This window comes from Bradysia coprophila, assembly GCF_014529535.1.
Source record: "Bradysia coprophila strain Holo2 chromosome X unlocalized genomic scaffold, BU_Bcop_v1 contig_38, whole genome shotgun sequence".
In the NCBI taxonomy this organism is placed as follows: domain Eukaryota; kingdom Metazoa; phylum Arthropoda; class Insecta; order Diptera; family Sciaridae; genus Bradysia; species Bradysia coprophila.
The window spans coordinates 1062011-1078362 of NW_023503327.1; the positions used below are offsets into that span (position 1 = coordinate 1062011).

The window sequence follows — 16352 nt, forward strand, 5'->3', positions numbered from 1 at the left end:
AAAAACACTTAGGGCCGAGTAGCGGCCTTAGTCCAAGGGCCCAAATTTGAAACTTTTTTCGCCACGTTCTTTTCGGTATTCAATTACCTTCCATAAAAAACTAAATCTGGCAAAATCGGATGAGATTTACTCGATTTATGTGGAAAAAACTCTTAGGGCCGAGTAACGACCTTTGAGCCCTACCAACAAGCTCGCGTTGCATCCTACACAAAAACAATGTTCAGCAACTTTGTTCTACTCGTCAATACCTTTCATTTGATATATCACAAGCAGCTATTGCGTGAGTATTTCGGTAGATATCGTCGAAAGACTGAAAAACACCTATAGGGCCCTAGCTCTGGAAGGGCCGACCCTACCATGCCCATTTTCGAACTTGACCTTACTTTTGTCGATACCAATCGGGGAAAAAAAGAATTTTGAAAAAAGGTTGTGATTTGCTCAAGCTAGAGGGGTCACAGACGGACGGACGGACGGACATTTTTCTTATTGCGGATTCGTCATCTATGAACACCAAATCATGCTTTGCCCTTACTGTCTGCTTCCAATTCGACGTGTTACAAACGGCATATTAATCTTATAAGCCCCCAGTACTTCGTACGGGGCTAAAAATTGTCTTGGTCAAACCTGATTTCTCTCGAGTTTTGCAAGTTTTGTGGAATCCAATTTTTTGTAAGCTAAGATGGAAGCTTTTTTTTATCACCTCTTGTACTACAAGTTTCAAGTTCAAGAGATACGAGTTGAAGTGTTGAAACGTATTCGTCCGTTGAGAATATCAACTGGCAGAAACGTTCTGACAAATGTCAACCAATTGCTCACGAACTAGTACACTTGAGGCAATCAAATGCTTTAAATAAAATGCTTTTTAAATGGAGACACGTTACGTAGCGAAATGACCAAATGTTGATGTTTAAAGGGTTCGTTTTCGAACAAAGTGTAATGTCTAGTTCAAGTACGGGAATACCAAGAACTCAGCGACGTTCATTTGTAAACATTCAAAACAAATGTCTAGCTGAAGCTCATGTTACAGGTTGTGTGGATGCTTTCATAAGATATGTATATAGTAACTATGTCTGCTATCATGTATACACGACGACGCGTGTAAGCTTTAATGTATAGAACATTTATTATGGTGATTCAAAGTGCGGAGTATCATGGGAAACTTTGTTTATTGCTTTCGTTTCCATATTTTTTTTTTCTGTTGCTGCCTCTGCGAAACGAAAGAAAATTGTGATAATTTATTGATTTTGAGATGTTATAAATGGCAAGATAATTAATCTTTGAAACATATGTCACAGATTGTTATCGAGTTGATTTATCGAATATTGTTTATAATATGTAGCCTCTGGCAGTGATGCACCTTATGATTGCAATAACTTATAGACTGTTGTATCGCCGTCGTAAGTATTCAAATATGTAAAATGTAAAACTAAACCCAAAAAAAAAGAAAGGTCAATGGAATGGAAGATATTGTTGTCCCATCTCACGTAGGTGGATGGTATACGAGCCCATCGAGTGTGTCGGCTGCATCTAGTACGTCTAGTGTAAAATCGTTGTCCGTTTATCGAACACCAAATGTCGTAAAGCGTAAAAAAGCAATTCGATACAGAAATAGAGCTGCAGCACCGTATCATTTCAGGTAGAGTAAGCTGATTTGGATACGTTTTTTTTATGTTTTTCGTTTTTCCATTCACATGTGCTTGTTCTTTAGTGTTTCGGGAAAGACGGAATGAATAAATGAAAGCAAATCGCAAAAGGTCACAGGCTTTGACTATCTGATAATATGATTCTCGGTGGAGATTTTCTTAGAGAGGGATTCTTTTGAAAAACAGCCTACCGAAATCGGACGCATTTTCCAGTGGCCTGACTTTTTTTATCTGTGCCTAGAAAGGTATTCGACCCTAGAAGCCAAAACCACTTTCAAAAAAATTCTTCGAAGTTTGGGTGGCTGGTGAAAGGTGATCAAAAACCGAAAACTTGCAATTTTCTTCCAAAAATTTCTCCAGTTACGCGAGCCGTACATGGTCGTGTGGGGTATCATTAGAAAAGTAATCACACGTACTATTGAGCCGAATAGGGACTTATTGGGTTTAAAATTCATCGCCACTGAAATATGTGCAGTTGAAGTTTTCAACCGAAGACTTACACTGTTCTTACTGAAATTTCTCGAGATACACAAAATGTACATGGTCGTGTGGGGTATTTTTTGAAAGGTAATTTAATGTGCTTTTGGGCCAAATAGGGTCCTATGAAGTTTGGATGCATCTATGATGAAATATGTCCACCTAAACATTTCAACTTCTATTTCATCGTAGATGCATCCAAACTTCATAGGACTCTATTTGGCCCAAAAGCACATTAAATTACCTGTCAAATGACACCCTACACGACCATGTACGTTTCGTGTACCTCGAGAAATTTCAGTAAGAACAGTGTAAGTCTTCGGTTGAAAACTTCAACTGCACACATTTCAGTGTCGATGAATTTTAAACCCAATAAGTCCCTATTCGGCTCAATAGTACATGTGATTACCTTTCTAATGACACCCCACACGACCCTGTACGGCTCGCGTAACTAGAGAAATTTTTATAAGAAAAGTGCAAGTTTTCGGTTTTTGATCATCTTTCACCAGCCACACAAACTTCGAACAATTTTTTTGAAAGTGGTTTTGGCTTCTAGGGTTGAATACTTTTTTAGGCACAGATAAAAAAGTCCACTGGAAAATGCGTCCGATTTCGGTAGGCTGTTTTTCAAAAGAATCCCTCAGACAGTTTTTGTGGACTTTTACCTCTTAAGAGGGGAGGACGATTCGATAAAAGCGTTCGCTCCATACATTTTTACGTGCGAGAAGAAGGTCTGAAATTCGTCATTTTTAGCGTGCGCACTTACTTCCAGGATTATACTTTTCCATCACACTTTACATCTTAGGGACATTCATAAAGTGGGCACTCTAAAAATGATGAATTCCGAACCCCCTTTCTTGCACGTAATGTATGGATCGAACGATTTTGTCAAATCTCTCTACCCTCTTAGAAGCGTGTGTATTTTGTGAATGGTCCCTTATTCATCGTTTTGTTCAAATTGAATATTGTTAGTGACAGATAAAAAATCCGATTTTTTAATGCACCGAAAGACAGAGACGATGTCCAATTAAAAGTCAACTTTTTCTTGAAGAGGTCATCCAAACGATTTTTATGTAATTCTACCACCCAAGACCCTACCATCGTCGTCGACAACGATTCCAATTCGCCAAAAACTTATTCCTAATAGAAAATTGCATCGTTTCGCCCGTAATCTGACCATTGTCTGCTAAAATGTTATTCATACAAGAAAGGTATATGCGCTGTTACAGTGTGTGATCCATAATAATATATTTTAGCCGGCGTCTGAACGATTTTTTATTTCGAGTAACCAACTTTTCAATTAACATAAACTTGAACAGCTTATCCTATATGGTATACGTTCCATATCCTTTTTCAATTTGGCATTGTCCATACGGTCAGTGTCTTTTTGTATCTATATCCATATGGATCAAATGGAGTGTACAGTGTCCATAGTCTTAATGATGATAGTATTTGTCTCGATGTTATGGTTTGCGAAATAAATCTCAAGATAGCAAGCCGCACTCACACATTTATACACTCATGTCTGTTGTTTGACATCATAAATTTGATGCATGAAAATCGAGATACTATGGAGGAGAGACAATATTATGTGGATATGGATAAGCTAACCATGGCAGTACGATATACAATTTTTTTCTTCTTTCTATCTGTTATAAGCATTATACAAAAATGAAAATAAGAAGGTTTCTCTCTCTGGTTGTTATTTATGTAATAATCGGATAAAGATGTAAAAGTAATCATGATAATGGAAACCGTTTGCCTTTTTATTTTTATTTCTTTATTTGTGGGGAAACTTATGTTCGAAAGCAATTGCGAATCATTTTATTGATTCTTGAAGAAGATGAAGAAAAAAGACGTAATAATAACAAATTTTTTAAGTATTAAATTGAGTATTAGCATAAAAATGAGCTTTGTAATGCTTATATTCATTTGAATATTATAACGTTCGTATAATTTAAGTTTAATAAGATTCGTATAATATTACTAAGGTTCTTACACGGGCATTATCAACACTGAGAAAATTCTTTTTGATATTCATTTTCATGAAAGCAATGAATAAATACAAATGTGTGAGGGTTGCCAGTCTGTCGGATATGGATGAAATTTCGATATCGAAAAAGTAGACAGCCAAACGTCAGTCTTTAAGCTGTCAATTTCTATAGAATAGAGTGTTTCGAACATTTCGAACAACTTTGTCCCCGCAGCATCCCATGTAAAAAATTTAAAAAGTGAACACGAAACTAGCATAAAAGTGAAAAACTTCCGAAATGGAACACTCTATTACTTCATTGTTGAATTATCTGCGCTTTTACACCTTTTAGGTCTGCGTTTACGTTACAGTTCGTTCAAATAGTGGAAAAGAGCTTTCATTGTCAAGTTAACGGAGTGGTACGAGACGTAAGAGGCCTTAAGAGCGATAAACTGTTAACCGAAAGTGAGATTGATCAGGATTCGAGAGCAACCGTCAAACTATCGGTTTCTTAAGTTTGGATACACAAACTGACTGGACTGAGTGCGATTATAATTTTAATGCTACAACTTAAGCTTAAAGCTACAATCGCATTTAATCCGCTTTTAAAATAGTTCATCCGTTGAAATGACAGTTAAAGGTAAACAACGACCGATGAATCGAAATGAATTTCTGAGAAAGAAGTTACAACTAAACGAAGGCAACGTTGAATAGCGGTCAATTTCTCCACTGTTTACTTTACAGCTTTCGGCGAAGCACTTAAGGGGTCATTCAAATAATGCGCACGCACTTAAGGGGGGAGGGGGGTCTGAAATTGAAACTTTTTATATGGAAAATCGCGTGCGAAACGGGGGGAGGGGGTCAAAAAATGACCGCACACTGCGTGCGCACTTTATGAATGGCCCCTAAAGAATATGTAAAAGAACAGCCTTTAAATAAATGGCCTCCATGACGCAGTAGTCCAAAATTCTCATATAAATTCAGTTTTCTTATGTTAGTATAAGTCATTGCATTAAGAAGGTTTCATACAAAATGTGAGGCCAAATGACAGTTAAAAAAATATGTTCCTCTGCCTGTTGTTGGAGTGCGTTGCTTTCACGCAATCGGTGATAAAAAGAAGGTATATTTTTCAAAGGGGTGCGATTCTAGCTTTACGCAACCAGAATTAAAACGGAGGCAAAATGGAATGCTAAACTGTTTGAGTAACTGAGTGACTACGATTTCAGCTTAAGGAATTAGTAAAGCGCATTTTCCCTGAATTTTTTTCTCCTATAGGAGGAACAACTCTGGCCTGTGCTCTGAGAAAACTCATAGTTTTTTTAATGTAAAGTGTACAGTCTCTGATGACTTCACTTTGCTATTGTGATAATGAAAACTTTTGTGACAGACGAAAAATACGACGAATGGCAACCCTATGACATATGCAACGCAAATGTGGGCGAGACTATAATGTTTCAATTTGTTATTTGTCCACTTATAAAGGTCTAAGTCCTAGGTATCTCCAGTGTAGGTGTTAACGAACGGGTACATAACAATTTGAATATATTGCCGAAAATGCGATTTACGTCAAGATTTGTTTCTATTTACTTATTACCATAAGATATTACGGTTATGGTCGTAATAATTCACGAATAAATATCACCGACAATTCATTACCACCGTTGTCTCGGGCACAGTATTAATGTCTCCGTTTTTCTTATTCTAGCAAATCTGGCGATAGTGCACGGCAAATCCGACAAACACCTGATTGGAGTGAAAATGCGGTGGCAAACGATCATCTGTGGGTGCCGACTTCTGTGTCTGGTGATTTCTGCTATGTCGGTGATAGTGATTGTACGGTGAGTTTAATTCAACGATACATCCATGTTTTATGCTTTGTAATAAAAAAGAACCATCGACAGCGAGTTTTGGGGATGAAAAAGAAGCAATTTCGTTTTATGGATATGTTTCGTCTTTATGCATCATTCTCCACGAAAGTGTTCTGTTAGAGGCGATATGCATAAATCCCTTCAGCCCAATCTAGAGGGGGGTTTGGAAATTGCAGTCGTAAGCAAAAAATATCAAATTTGTGCAGTTAAAAGCATGTAGATGAGTGCAGGGACCGTAGTAAGCTCCGTGAAGGCACTCCCATGAACAGATTAATGGATTGTACACTCATACAAAAATAGAAATTCAATTCAATCGAGCTAGAGACTGACATCAAAGACAGTCCCTCGAACCGTTCGACTGTGAAGACATAATATCATATTCATGTTGAATGCATTTTCGATGCGGATATTAAATTCCTATCTATATTTGACGATTCGAAACGATTTCTGTTTGCAAAATATAAATGTAAAAGTTCATGGGTAAGCTTTGCATTATAAAAGTGAAATTTTGTGACTACATCGCAAGCAACAACAAAAAAAATTTATTGTGCAACCGTTTGTCGGCAGCATTGCCAGGGAGTATTGAATATTTTTTTCATACTTTATGCAAGAGTGAAATAACCAAGTGGTTTATTACACAACCTGAAAGTCTCGAGCGCTTGGGAAATACGAAATTTGACACTTTGAACATCGTTTGCGCGACTTTAGAACTAAAAAAAAAACCGATTATGTCAAGGTGGCTGTCTTATCGGGCTTTCTTTTAGAAGTGTTCAATGTGCTCATGCCACGAGATCCTATTGAATTATTCACAGACATAGTTTCTTCAAATTTGATAAATGACCGTTTCCCGCGGCACTCAGTTGAATAATGCAATAAAATGGGACTTCTGCTGGAAATATATTTCTTGAGAATCCCATAAAATTCGTATACTGAGTTCAACTGGAGAATATTAAAAAATGGAACCTGGTTGCGCTGCAATATATTTAATCTACGATCACAATCCATTTACCTTAATGCAGAAATCATACGTTTAATTGCTACTAAAAATGTTATGAGGTAAGGTTCAAGTTTAAACATTTTGTGAAAAGCAAGCATATCGCGATAAAGTCATTAGTTCTGTCACTTCTTTTGTTTGAAGCATCACGAGTGAGTTTGCGAGCAAAGTTGTTTCCGAATGACTGAAATACATAGCAGCAATGTATTCTGGTTTATTGCCTACTCTACGTAAAAGTTGAGTAGCACAAAGTAATTCGCTTAAAATGATCCGAAAATGTTGTTCCTGTAATGGATTATTTTCGCATGAAGTAAACTGCTATGTAATGGTCAACTTTCGCATGGGACAGGCAATAAACTTCTCTACGTCGTTTGTTTAAGCATATGTTTCAACATACTCAAGGGACCATTAAAGATACAACAAATCTTCATTTATTATTGTCGTCGTTTCTAAAAGGTTCAATTAATAAAGACCAACATGATGAGTGAGTTTCTTCTGTCTATCTAGCTCTAGCATCCACAAGGAAATTGCATACTTTTCGTTGCAATTTCGTTTAACTGGTTTACCCGATTCGAATCGAATCACAATAGTATGTTGTGTTACAAGTATTGTAATGTTGATTTTTTCAGCACTAGACCCAAGTTTTGCTGAAAAAATCTCATTACAATACGTGTAACACATCATGCTTTGTGCCAACCGAGAATTGAAATAGACAAGAGCACAAAAAATCATAATTTTCATTGTAAACAATCACTCTTCAAATTTGATCGATGACATTGCTTTGCATTTTCTCAAGCGAATGCTGTAACAACTCATACAAATTCCATATCAACACTGCTTTGAGTGTTGTAATATCACATCAAACGGATGCTGAAATAAGTCACTTTACAACACTCAAATGAGTGCTGAAAAGAGTGGCATTTCAATTCTCGGTGGCACAAAATGATGAATGAATATCACTGTCACCGTTCGAAATCTACTCACATTTCAATAAACCCAATGCAAATGTAACGTCTGCTTGTCAACACCTTAATCGTTCCAACATTCTTCTTCACTTCTAATTCTTTCTCTATTATTCTAATAGCGTCACGGATCCCGTATGAAATGTTCAGCATGTAAAATAATTGCACATGCTAGTTGTATATCTGTTTTAATGGAACGTACACAGATGGCATGTAAACCGACATTTCGAGACGTGGGCGTCCGGCAGTATCGTGAACAAACAACAACTCATCATCATTGGGTACATCGGCGAACGGAAAAGGGAAAATGTAAACAATGCGGAAAGGTATGTTGACAATTTCAGTTTTATTTTTCTTTCGTTCTCGTTGTTGTTTTTTTTTCACCCATTTTACAATTGATGTGCATTATGTGTATGAAAGTTTTACTCTGTTACTCGTGTGTGTGTGTGTGTGTGATTGTGTGTGTGTGGAGAGAGAGGTGGACTGGATGATGGCGATATGTAGGTGACTGGCCTGATCAAACGTGTGCACTGTATATAGGCAAGACGGTTCGTATATAGGTAGGTAAACGCTATCATACACAACGACATGATATCGGCCTATATTTTATTTATTTTGAGATGAAAAAAAAAATTCCCGGCGGTTTATTTTTGATTGATTTTTCTTTTGTATTTTTTCGATTGATAGATAAATATTTAAACTTTTTTTTATTGAGCGAATCTTTTATGTTTGGATTTTATGTGGGAAAAATTAGATAATTGGATTAGACACAATGAATTGTCTGTTATATTGGATATTGGAAATAAATAAACTAACACACACAGAGATGATAGATGTGAGAGCTGCCGCAAACTAGACGCTAGACTAGGGCGTCTAAAACTCGCGTACGTCCTACGTGGATGCCCTCTTGTGCTATTCTTACCATCGTCCAAGGAAAAGTCTAGGAAATAGTTATTTATGCCGTCCAGCACCAATAGTTATTTGCATCACTTGGATTGAAACCACGAAATCATGGCCATACGTTAGTGAAGGGCCGTGACGCAAGTCCGTTCACACTGAAAAATTTGACAAAAAATTTTTTCCGCAGGACTGGGGAACATATATACACGAACTTTTTGACTTTTCCCCCTTTGCTCCTACTACCCCCAAAGTATTTTATTCGTAATCTGGGCGTCCATACGAGTTCAACGAGCTATCACACGCCTCATAAGTTTAAAATTTGGCCGAGATATTAAATTTCAAAACTTGGAAACTTGCAGAAATTTGTATGAAGAAATTCATTTTCATACATTTTGAAATTGATGAATTTTACCAACCTTTGTTACTTTGTCACTTTGTCACTCTGTTACGGCGAAACTTTTTAATTTACCGGTGAATTTGGCTGAAATTTTCAGGGTATGTTAAAGACGTAATTCTAAGAAACTAATTTGAAGGAATTTTCTTAAAAGCTTATAATTTCGGAGCTATGAGCGTTTTGAGCCATTGAGCTATATGACCCATAACTCAGAAAATATAAAAGATAGAAAGTTCGTTTAAAAGACAAATTTATAGAGTTTCAGATTTTATTCGACACGTGTTTCATGGTTTTCCTAAAAAGTCGTCTATTTGGGAGCTATGAGCGTTTTAAGTGGAGCTATGTCATCCATAACTCGGAAAATATGGCAGATGGAAACTCCTGTAAAAGACAAAGTTATAGAGTTTCACATTCTAGTCGACACGTGTTTCATGGTTTTCCTAAAAAGTCGTCTATTTGGGAGCTATGAGCGTTTTAAGTGGAGCTATGTCATCCATAACTCGGAAAATATGGCAGATGGAAACCTCCTGTAAAAGACAAAGTTATAGAGTTTCACATTCTAGTCGACACGTGTTTCATGGTTTTCCTAAAAAGTCGTCTATTTGGGAGCTATGAGCGTTTTAAGTGCGAGCTATGTCAGCCATAACTCGGAAAATAAGGCAGATAGAAACCTCGTGTAAAAGACAAAGTTATAGAGTTTTAGATTGTAGTCGATACGTGTTTCATTGTTTCCCTAAAAAGTCGCTTATTTGGGAGCTATGAGCGTTTTAAGCGCGTCAAATTTTCGATTTTCGTCAAATTTTCGATATTCGTCAATTTTTCGATTTTAGTCAAATTTTCGATTTTTATCAAAGTTTTGACTTTCGTCAAATTTTCAAATTCCGCCAAAATTTTCGAATTTCGTCAAATTTTTTATTTTCGTCAAATTTTCGATTTTTGTCAAATGAAAGCTGGAAGATTCAGATCAAAGAGAAAGTTATACAGTTTTGTAAGAAGAATATTTTCGTTCAAACTGCACAATATGATTGTCTATTATCTGCGACCAAATTATAAAAAATCACAACTTACAAAAGAGCTGATATCGCCCAAAACCACTTGCAGTGGAGGTGTGACGCAAGTCCTGTTATCCACTTACAAAAGAACTGATATCGGTGTAGGTGACGCTTACAGATTCGACACGCAAAAAGGTATACGTCACAAATGGCAGCTGATGAGGAAAGTACGCGAAAGGCTTATCAACAAAAATCTTACCAGAAAAATTTTAGGAAGAAAATTATAATAAAAAAGTTTGCGTCACAAGGGGCAGATGATTCGGCTTTCTTCCGTTTGAATTCCATTTTTTAAAGGAATATATTTCACAATTTTAAAAATTTTCCTTCCTCAACATCTGCAAACTTTTTTATTATAATTTTCTTCCTAAAATTTTTCTGGTAAGATTTTTGTTGATAAGCCTTTCGCGTACTTTCCTCATCAGCTGCCATTTGTGACGTATACCTTTTTGCGTGTCGAATCTGTAAGCGTCACCTACACCGATATCAGTTCTTTTGTAAGTGGATAACAGGACTTGCGTCACACCTCCACTGCAAGTGGTTTTGGGCGATTACAGTATACGTGTGAATTCGTATACCGAGAGAATAATTTTTGCATGAATACGTATGTGTCGTCGAAACGAAGTCGAGACGCAACATACATGAGTATGCAAAAATAATTCGCGTGGGATACGAATTCACACACATACTGTGATTGAGTGGTTTCAATCCAGTGATGCACAAAATTTTACACTCGTCACACCATGAAATACACAAACAACAAAACCAAATACAATGCATTTTTATCACATTGTTACACATCGCTCAAGGTTAAACTTAAATGCATAGAAGAAGTATAAGAAAAAAGACGAAACCGAAAATACGCGATACAAAGACGAACGAGTCGATCGTTCGATGTGCATCACACTACTCGTTGATACGGAGAGTAAGCTCCGCCTTCGTATCAAATTTCTCTCTTTGACGAATAACATAAACAAACTCCACCATTAAGGAAAACATCGCCTGGATCCCTAGACCTGTTTGCAAGGTCTGCTGAGAGAGAACTAAAAAAGTGTGGTTTCCGATAACTTTTGACGCGTGATATTCAGTGTTTTCATGGTTTGGCAGGGTAAATTCTTTTTTAGGCTTTGGGGAATCTGGCACACGCGATCATAGTATGCGCCCTTTTAAATATTACACGTAACGAAAGTCATGACTTGAGTATGTTTCAGATAACTTACTGTATTATTGCTGCATAATAGCAACGCAAAAGATCTAATTCAAATTTGTCTTTTGTTATCTTGTCAAACTTGACAGGAGAAGAAAAGAATTAATTGAATTAGGATATGAATGTGGTGTACAATAGCGTTTGAATTTTAGGAACTGGCCAAATTAATAATCCCAAAAATTCAGAAAGCAACCCAAGAAAACCTAATAAATCCTTCAAAATTCTTAAGTTCTAGAGCTGGGAGCATGGTGAGCATGTGCAGTGACAGGATATTAGGAACTAAACCTACTACCACTTCAATAATTCAATAAATCCAGCAGAGAATTCAGAAAACATCAGAAATCATTCAGTTCTAGAACTGGGAGCATATTTCCGTGTAATTATTAAACCCAGCTACGCCTCTAGTTACTGACATTTACGGACAACACAGCTTAAAGTTGATACGTAGATATTCGAAACGAATAAAATTTTCGATATGTTCTTACATGAAGAACATTGGAAAAACATGTGGTTACTTCACTGTTATTGACATATCACCAAAACACGCTCACCAAATAATAATAAAAAAAACAGAAATGTAGCTCTTTAAATTCTGAAGAAAGTTTTTGTGAATTTTCAATCTTTCTATCGGTTTCGGGAATTTTCCTTTGAGAAAAAAATATTTTTCGACTTTGACCATTTTTTCCCGCCATTTTGGATTTAAATGTCAAAATAGAAATTACGCCGAAAATTGTTTTGAACTTTTTTCTATAATTTATCCTTTGCAAGTAGATAGATATCGTGACAGTTGGTATCAAAAGTCTGTCTATTCCATTTGTCAAAGTGACGTTTTAAACGTCAAACCAAAAAATTTTATCCAAATAATCACAAAATCATTTATTTTTCTATAAGTCTATTCCACTGATAGAATTGAGGAAAAATGAGCGACTTCGTAACTATTTGGCATAAACATTTTGGCTTGACCTTTAAAACGTCATTTTGATAGATGGAATAGATCGACTTTTGATGCCGACTTTCACCCTTCTCGTTTCTGAATGAAAAATCATAGTGATGAAAGTGACATAACGGCAGCTCGCGGGTTGCCGCCCCACATCATTTTAGAATCAGAAATAGATATGAAACAACCTACAATCATCGTTAGAACGATTTCGTAATATGCAAGATTAAGCGCTTAGCCGAAGCAGTTCCACGAATAGCATTTTATCAAAACTAGTTAAGTCCATTTTTCACGTATAACATGAGAGACTATTAATGTTAGAAGAGTGAAGAGAATATGGGATTTAACTGTTTTTGATAAAACACTCAATTAGATACGTTTAAATGTTATGCTGGTTTAGGACTTTCCAACAAAAGAAATTCTGTGAATAGCTGCGTATCTACAATTTTGTCCATCTTGTGATTTCCCAGAGACGTTTACCGTTACTGGCTTTATTTGGTATAGAAATATAGCCGATAACGATTCTGCGAATGGCAAGAAGATTTTCGTCTAGCCGGCTGTTCCAGAAATAAAAAAAGAAGAATGAAGCTGGTCGAGATATTAAAAAGAAAAAGAAGAAAAAAAAACGAAATCATCCCTAACAACCGGATTTATTCAAAATAGAAAAGCATAAGAAAAGAAAATATTTAAAGTAGCAGAACATTATTGAGACTAACAACAGCTGAAGGCGTCGGCTTCAAAGCGGTTTAGTATCACCATTTTCTTTCTTTTAAATTGGTTGTTTGTCATCGTATTACCAAAGAATCATGTGGGCATCAAATGAAAAGAAATTGACACTTGATGAAAATAACATTGAGAACGTCTGATCTGTGAACTGTTTACTTACGACATGTATATAACACGACATGTAATAACGTATTTGCTAGCGAATGACTTTTATATTCCCATGCAATGTTGTGATATGTACATTTCTTTTCGACGAATACCAATTCGGTATTTATCTAAAGGTAAGCTTTTTCCATCTGAAGCACCTTCATCAGTCACATAGATTTTTAACAACGATTTTTATACCATTTTTATACTAAGTGCAACGCATTATACATACGTCGAACATAACGACGTTAGTCATTTTTTCTATTTCTCCCTTTCGGTATCACAAAGTGATTATGTGACTTCTGTACTGTTTTGAACACAGAAAGCATTTTCGATTTTCTGACTGCTCTCTTTTGCCATTTGAAATAACATTGAAAAAGAGAATAATAAGAGAGAAACGAAGAAGAAATGAAAATGCTTGATTTTATGCGTACGGAATAGGTGCCGAAGCTTATGTAAACAAGATTGATTTAATAGTTGTTTGTTATGTGAGAAGACAGAATAGTAAATTCCAACGAGAACGAAAGTTTGCGGCCAGAGCGAAGCGAGACAGCTTTTATCCACGAAACGAAAACATGAATTTTCAGCCTGTCTCCCCTTCTAAGCTTCTACTGGGATTTAATATACAGCTGCACTTGTTGATAAATAGTTACAATTACAGGAGCTAGAGGCTCAAGCACACACGAGAGTGTTTGCGAGTAACATGACGTTGTATGCGAATTAACGAATTACACAGCAGCCTTCACTGTCTTCTAGTTTATTGTCTGAGCCATGTGAAAGTTGAATATGATAATAGGCCTGTTCATTTTAGAGAAATAGTCTCAAATTCATCTGGCATGGTGTCTATCTGGTCCGGAAGGCTAAAATATTGGACCCGTATTTTTTTAGAATTTTAAAAAATAGTTTAGATCTGGGGAGCGAAGCATTTGTTCAAATGTACGAATGCGTTGGTTAGAAGAGTAAAAAAGATATACACCATCATTCTCCCTCTTCTAACCAACGCTTTCGTACATTTGAACAAATGCTTCGCTCCCCAGATTTAAACTATTTTTTAAAATTCTAAAAAACAAGGCATCAGAACAGTCGGAGCGTTTGCTGCGACTTAGCCCCGTACGACCCGTAATCCTATTTCGTCCGTAACCATAATACGTCCGTAGCCCTAATAAGCCCGGAACCCTAATAAGTCTACAACCCTCTAATGCGTCTGTTACCAAAATGCAAGTCAAGTTGGACATGGTCAAATTTACTGAAAGTGTTCATTTTTAAAATTGCGCATAGCGCAATTACGAAAGCCCGTACGAAGTACCTCTCAAATAAAACCAACAATTTACGACATTATTTTAGAAACCCAAAATTTTTTGCCAACTTTCCATTGGGTATTCAATTACCTCTCAAATAAAACAAAAATTAGCAAAATCGGATGAGATTTACTCGATTTATGTGCAAAAAACACTTAGGGCCGAGTAGCGGCCTTAAACCAAGGGCCCAAATTTAAAACTTTTTTGCCACCATTCTATTCGGCATTCAATTATCTCTCAAATGAAACAAAAACTAGCAAAATCGGATGAGATTTACTCGATTTATGTGCAAAAAACACTTAGGGCCGAGTAACGACCTTTGAGCCCTACCAACAAGCCAGCGTTGCATCTTACCCAAAAACAATGTTCAGCAACTTTGTTCTACTCGTCAATACCTTTCATTTGATATATCACAAGCAGCTATTGCATGCGTATTTCGGTAGATATCGTCGAAAGACTGAAAAACACCTATAGGGCCCTAGCTCTGGAAGGGCCGACCCTACCATGCTCATTTTCGAACTTGACCTTACTTTTGTCGATACCAATCGGGGAAAAAAAGAATTTTGAAAAAAGGTTGTGATTTACTCTAGCTAGAGGGGTCACGGACAGACGGACAGACGGACATTTTTAGCCCCGTACGAAGTACTGGGGGCTTATAAGATTAATATGCCGTTTGTAACACGTCGAATTGGAAGCAGACAGTAAGGGCAAAGCTTTTGGTTATGTTCATAGATGACGAATCCGCAATAAAAAAAATGTCCGTCCGTCCGTCCGTCCGTCCGTCCGTCCGTGACCCCTCTAGCTAGAGTAAATCGCAACCTTTTTTCAAAATTCTTTTTTTCCCCGATTGGTATCGACAAAAGTAAGGTCAAGTTCGAAAATGGGCATGGTAGGGTCGGCCCTTCCAGAGCTAGGGCCCTATAGGTGTTTTTCAGTCTTTCGACGATATCTACCAAATTTGCACGCAATAGCTGCTTGTGATATATCAAATGAAAGGTATTGACGAGTAGAACAAAGTTGCTGAACATTGTTTTTGGGTAAGATGCAACGTGGGCTTGTTGGGAGGGCTCAAAGGTCGTTACTCGGCCCTAATTGTTTTTTGCACATAAATCGAGTAAATCTCATCCGATTTTGCTAGTTTTAGTTTTTTATGGAAGGTAATTGAATACCGAAAAGAACGTGACGAAAAAAGTTTCAAATTAGGGCCCTTGGACTAAGGCCGCTACTCGGCCCTAAGTGTTTTTTGCACATAAATCGAGTAAATCTCATCCGATTTTGCTAGATTTAGTTTTTTATGGAGTCTAATTGAATACCGAATAGAATGATGGCGAAAAAAGTTTCAAATTTGGGTCCTTGGACTAAGGCCGCTACTCGGCCCTAAGTGTTTTTTGCACATAAATCGAGTAAATCTCATCCGATTTTGCTAGTTTTTGTTTCATTTGAGAGATAATTGAATGACGAATAGAATGATGGCAAAAAAAGTTTCAAATTTGGGCCCTTGGACTAAGGCCGCTACTCGGCCCTAAGTGTTTTTTGCACATAAATCGAGTAAATCTCATCCGATTTTGCTAGATTTAGTTTTTTATGGAGTCTAATTGAATACCGAAAAGAACGTGGCGAAAAAAAATTCAAATTTGGGCTCTTGGACTAAGGCCGCTACTCGGCCCTAAGTGTTTTTTGCACATAAATCGAGTAAATCTCATCCGATTTTGCTAGATTTAGTTTTTTATGGAGTCTAATTGAATACCGAAAAGAACGTGGCGAAAAAAGTTTCAAAT

General features: G+C 36.7%; 1 protein-coding gene across 4 annotated transcripts in view; it reads left to right on the top strand.

The window, feature by feature from the left end:
• LOC119069630 (eye-specific diacylglycerol kinase) overlaps positions 1 to 16352 on the top strand; it is a 194842-nt gene that overhangs the window by 150777 nt on the left and 27713 nt on the right. For all 4 annotated transcript variants that reach the window (XM_037173729.1, XM_037173732.1, XM_037173730.1 and 1 more), the window contains exons 5-6: positions 5798 to 5930; positions 8039 to 8242. In XM_037173729.1, coding sequence (XP_037029624.1) covers positions 5798 to 5930; positions 8039 to 8242 — 337 coding nt within the window. The remainder of the gene's footprint in view (positions 1 to 5797; positions 5931 to 8038; positions 8243 to 16352) is intronic.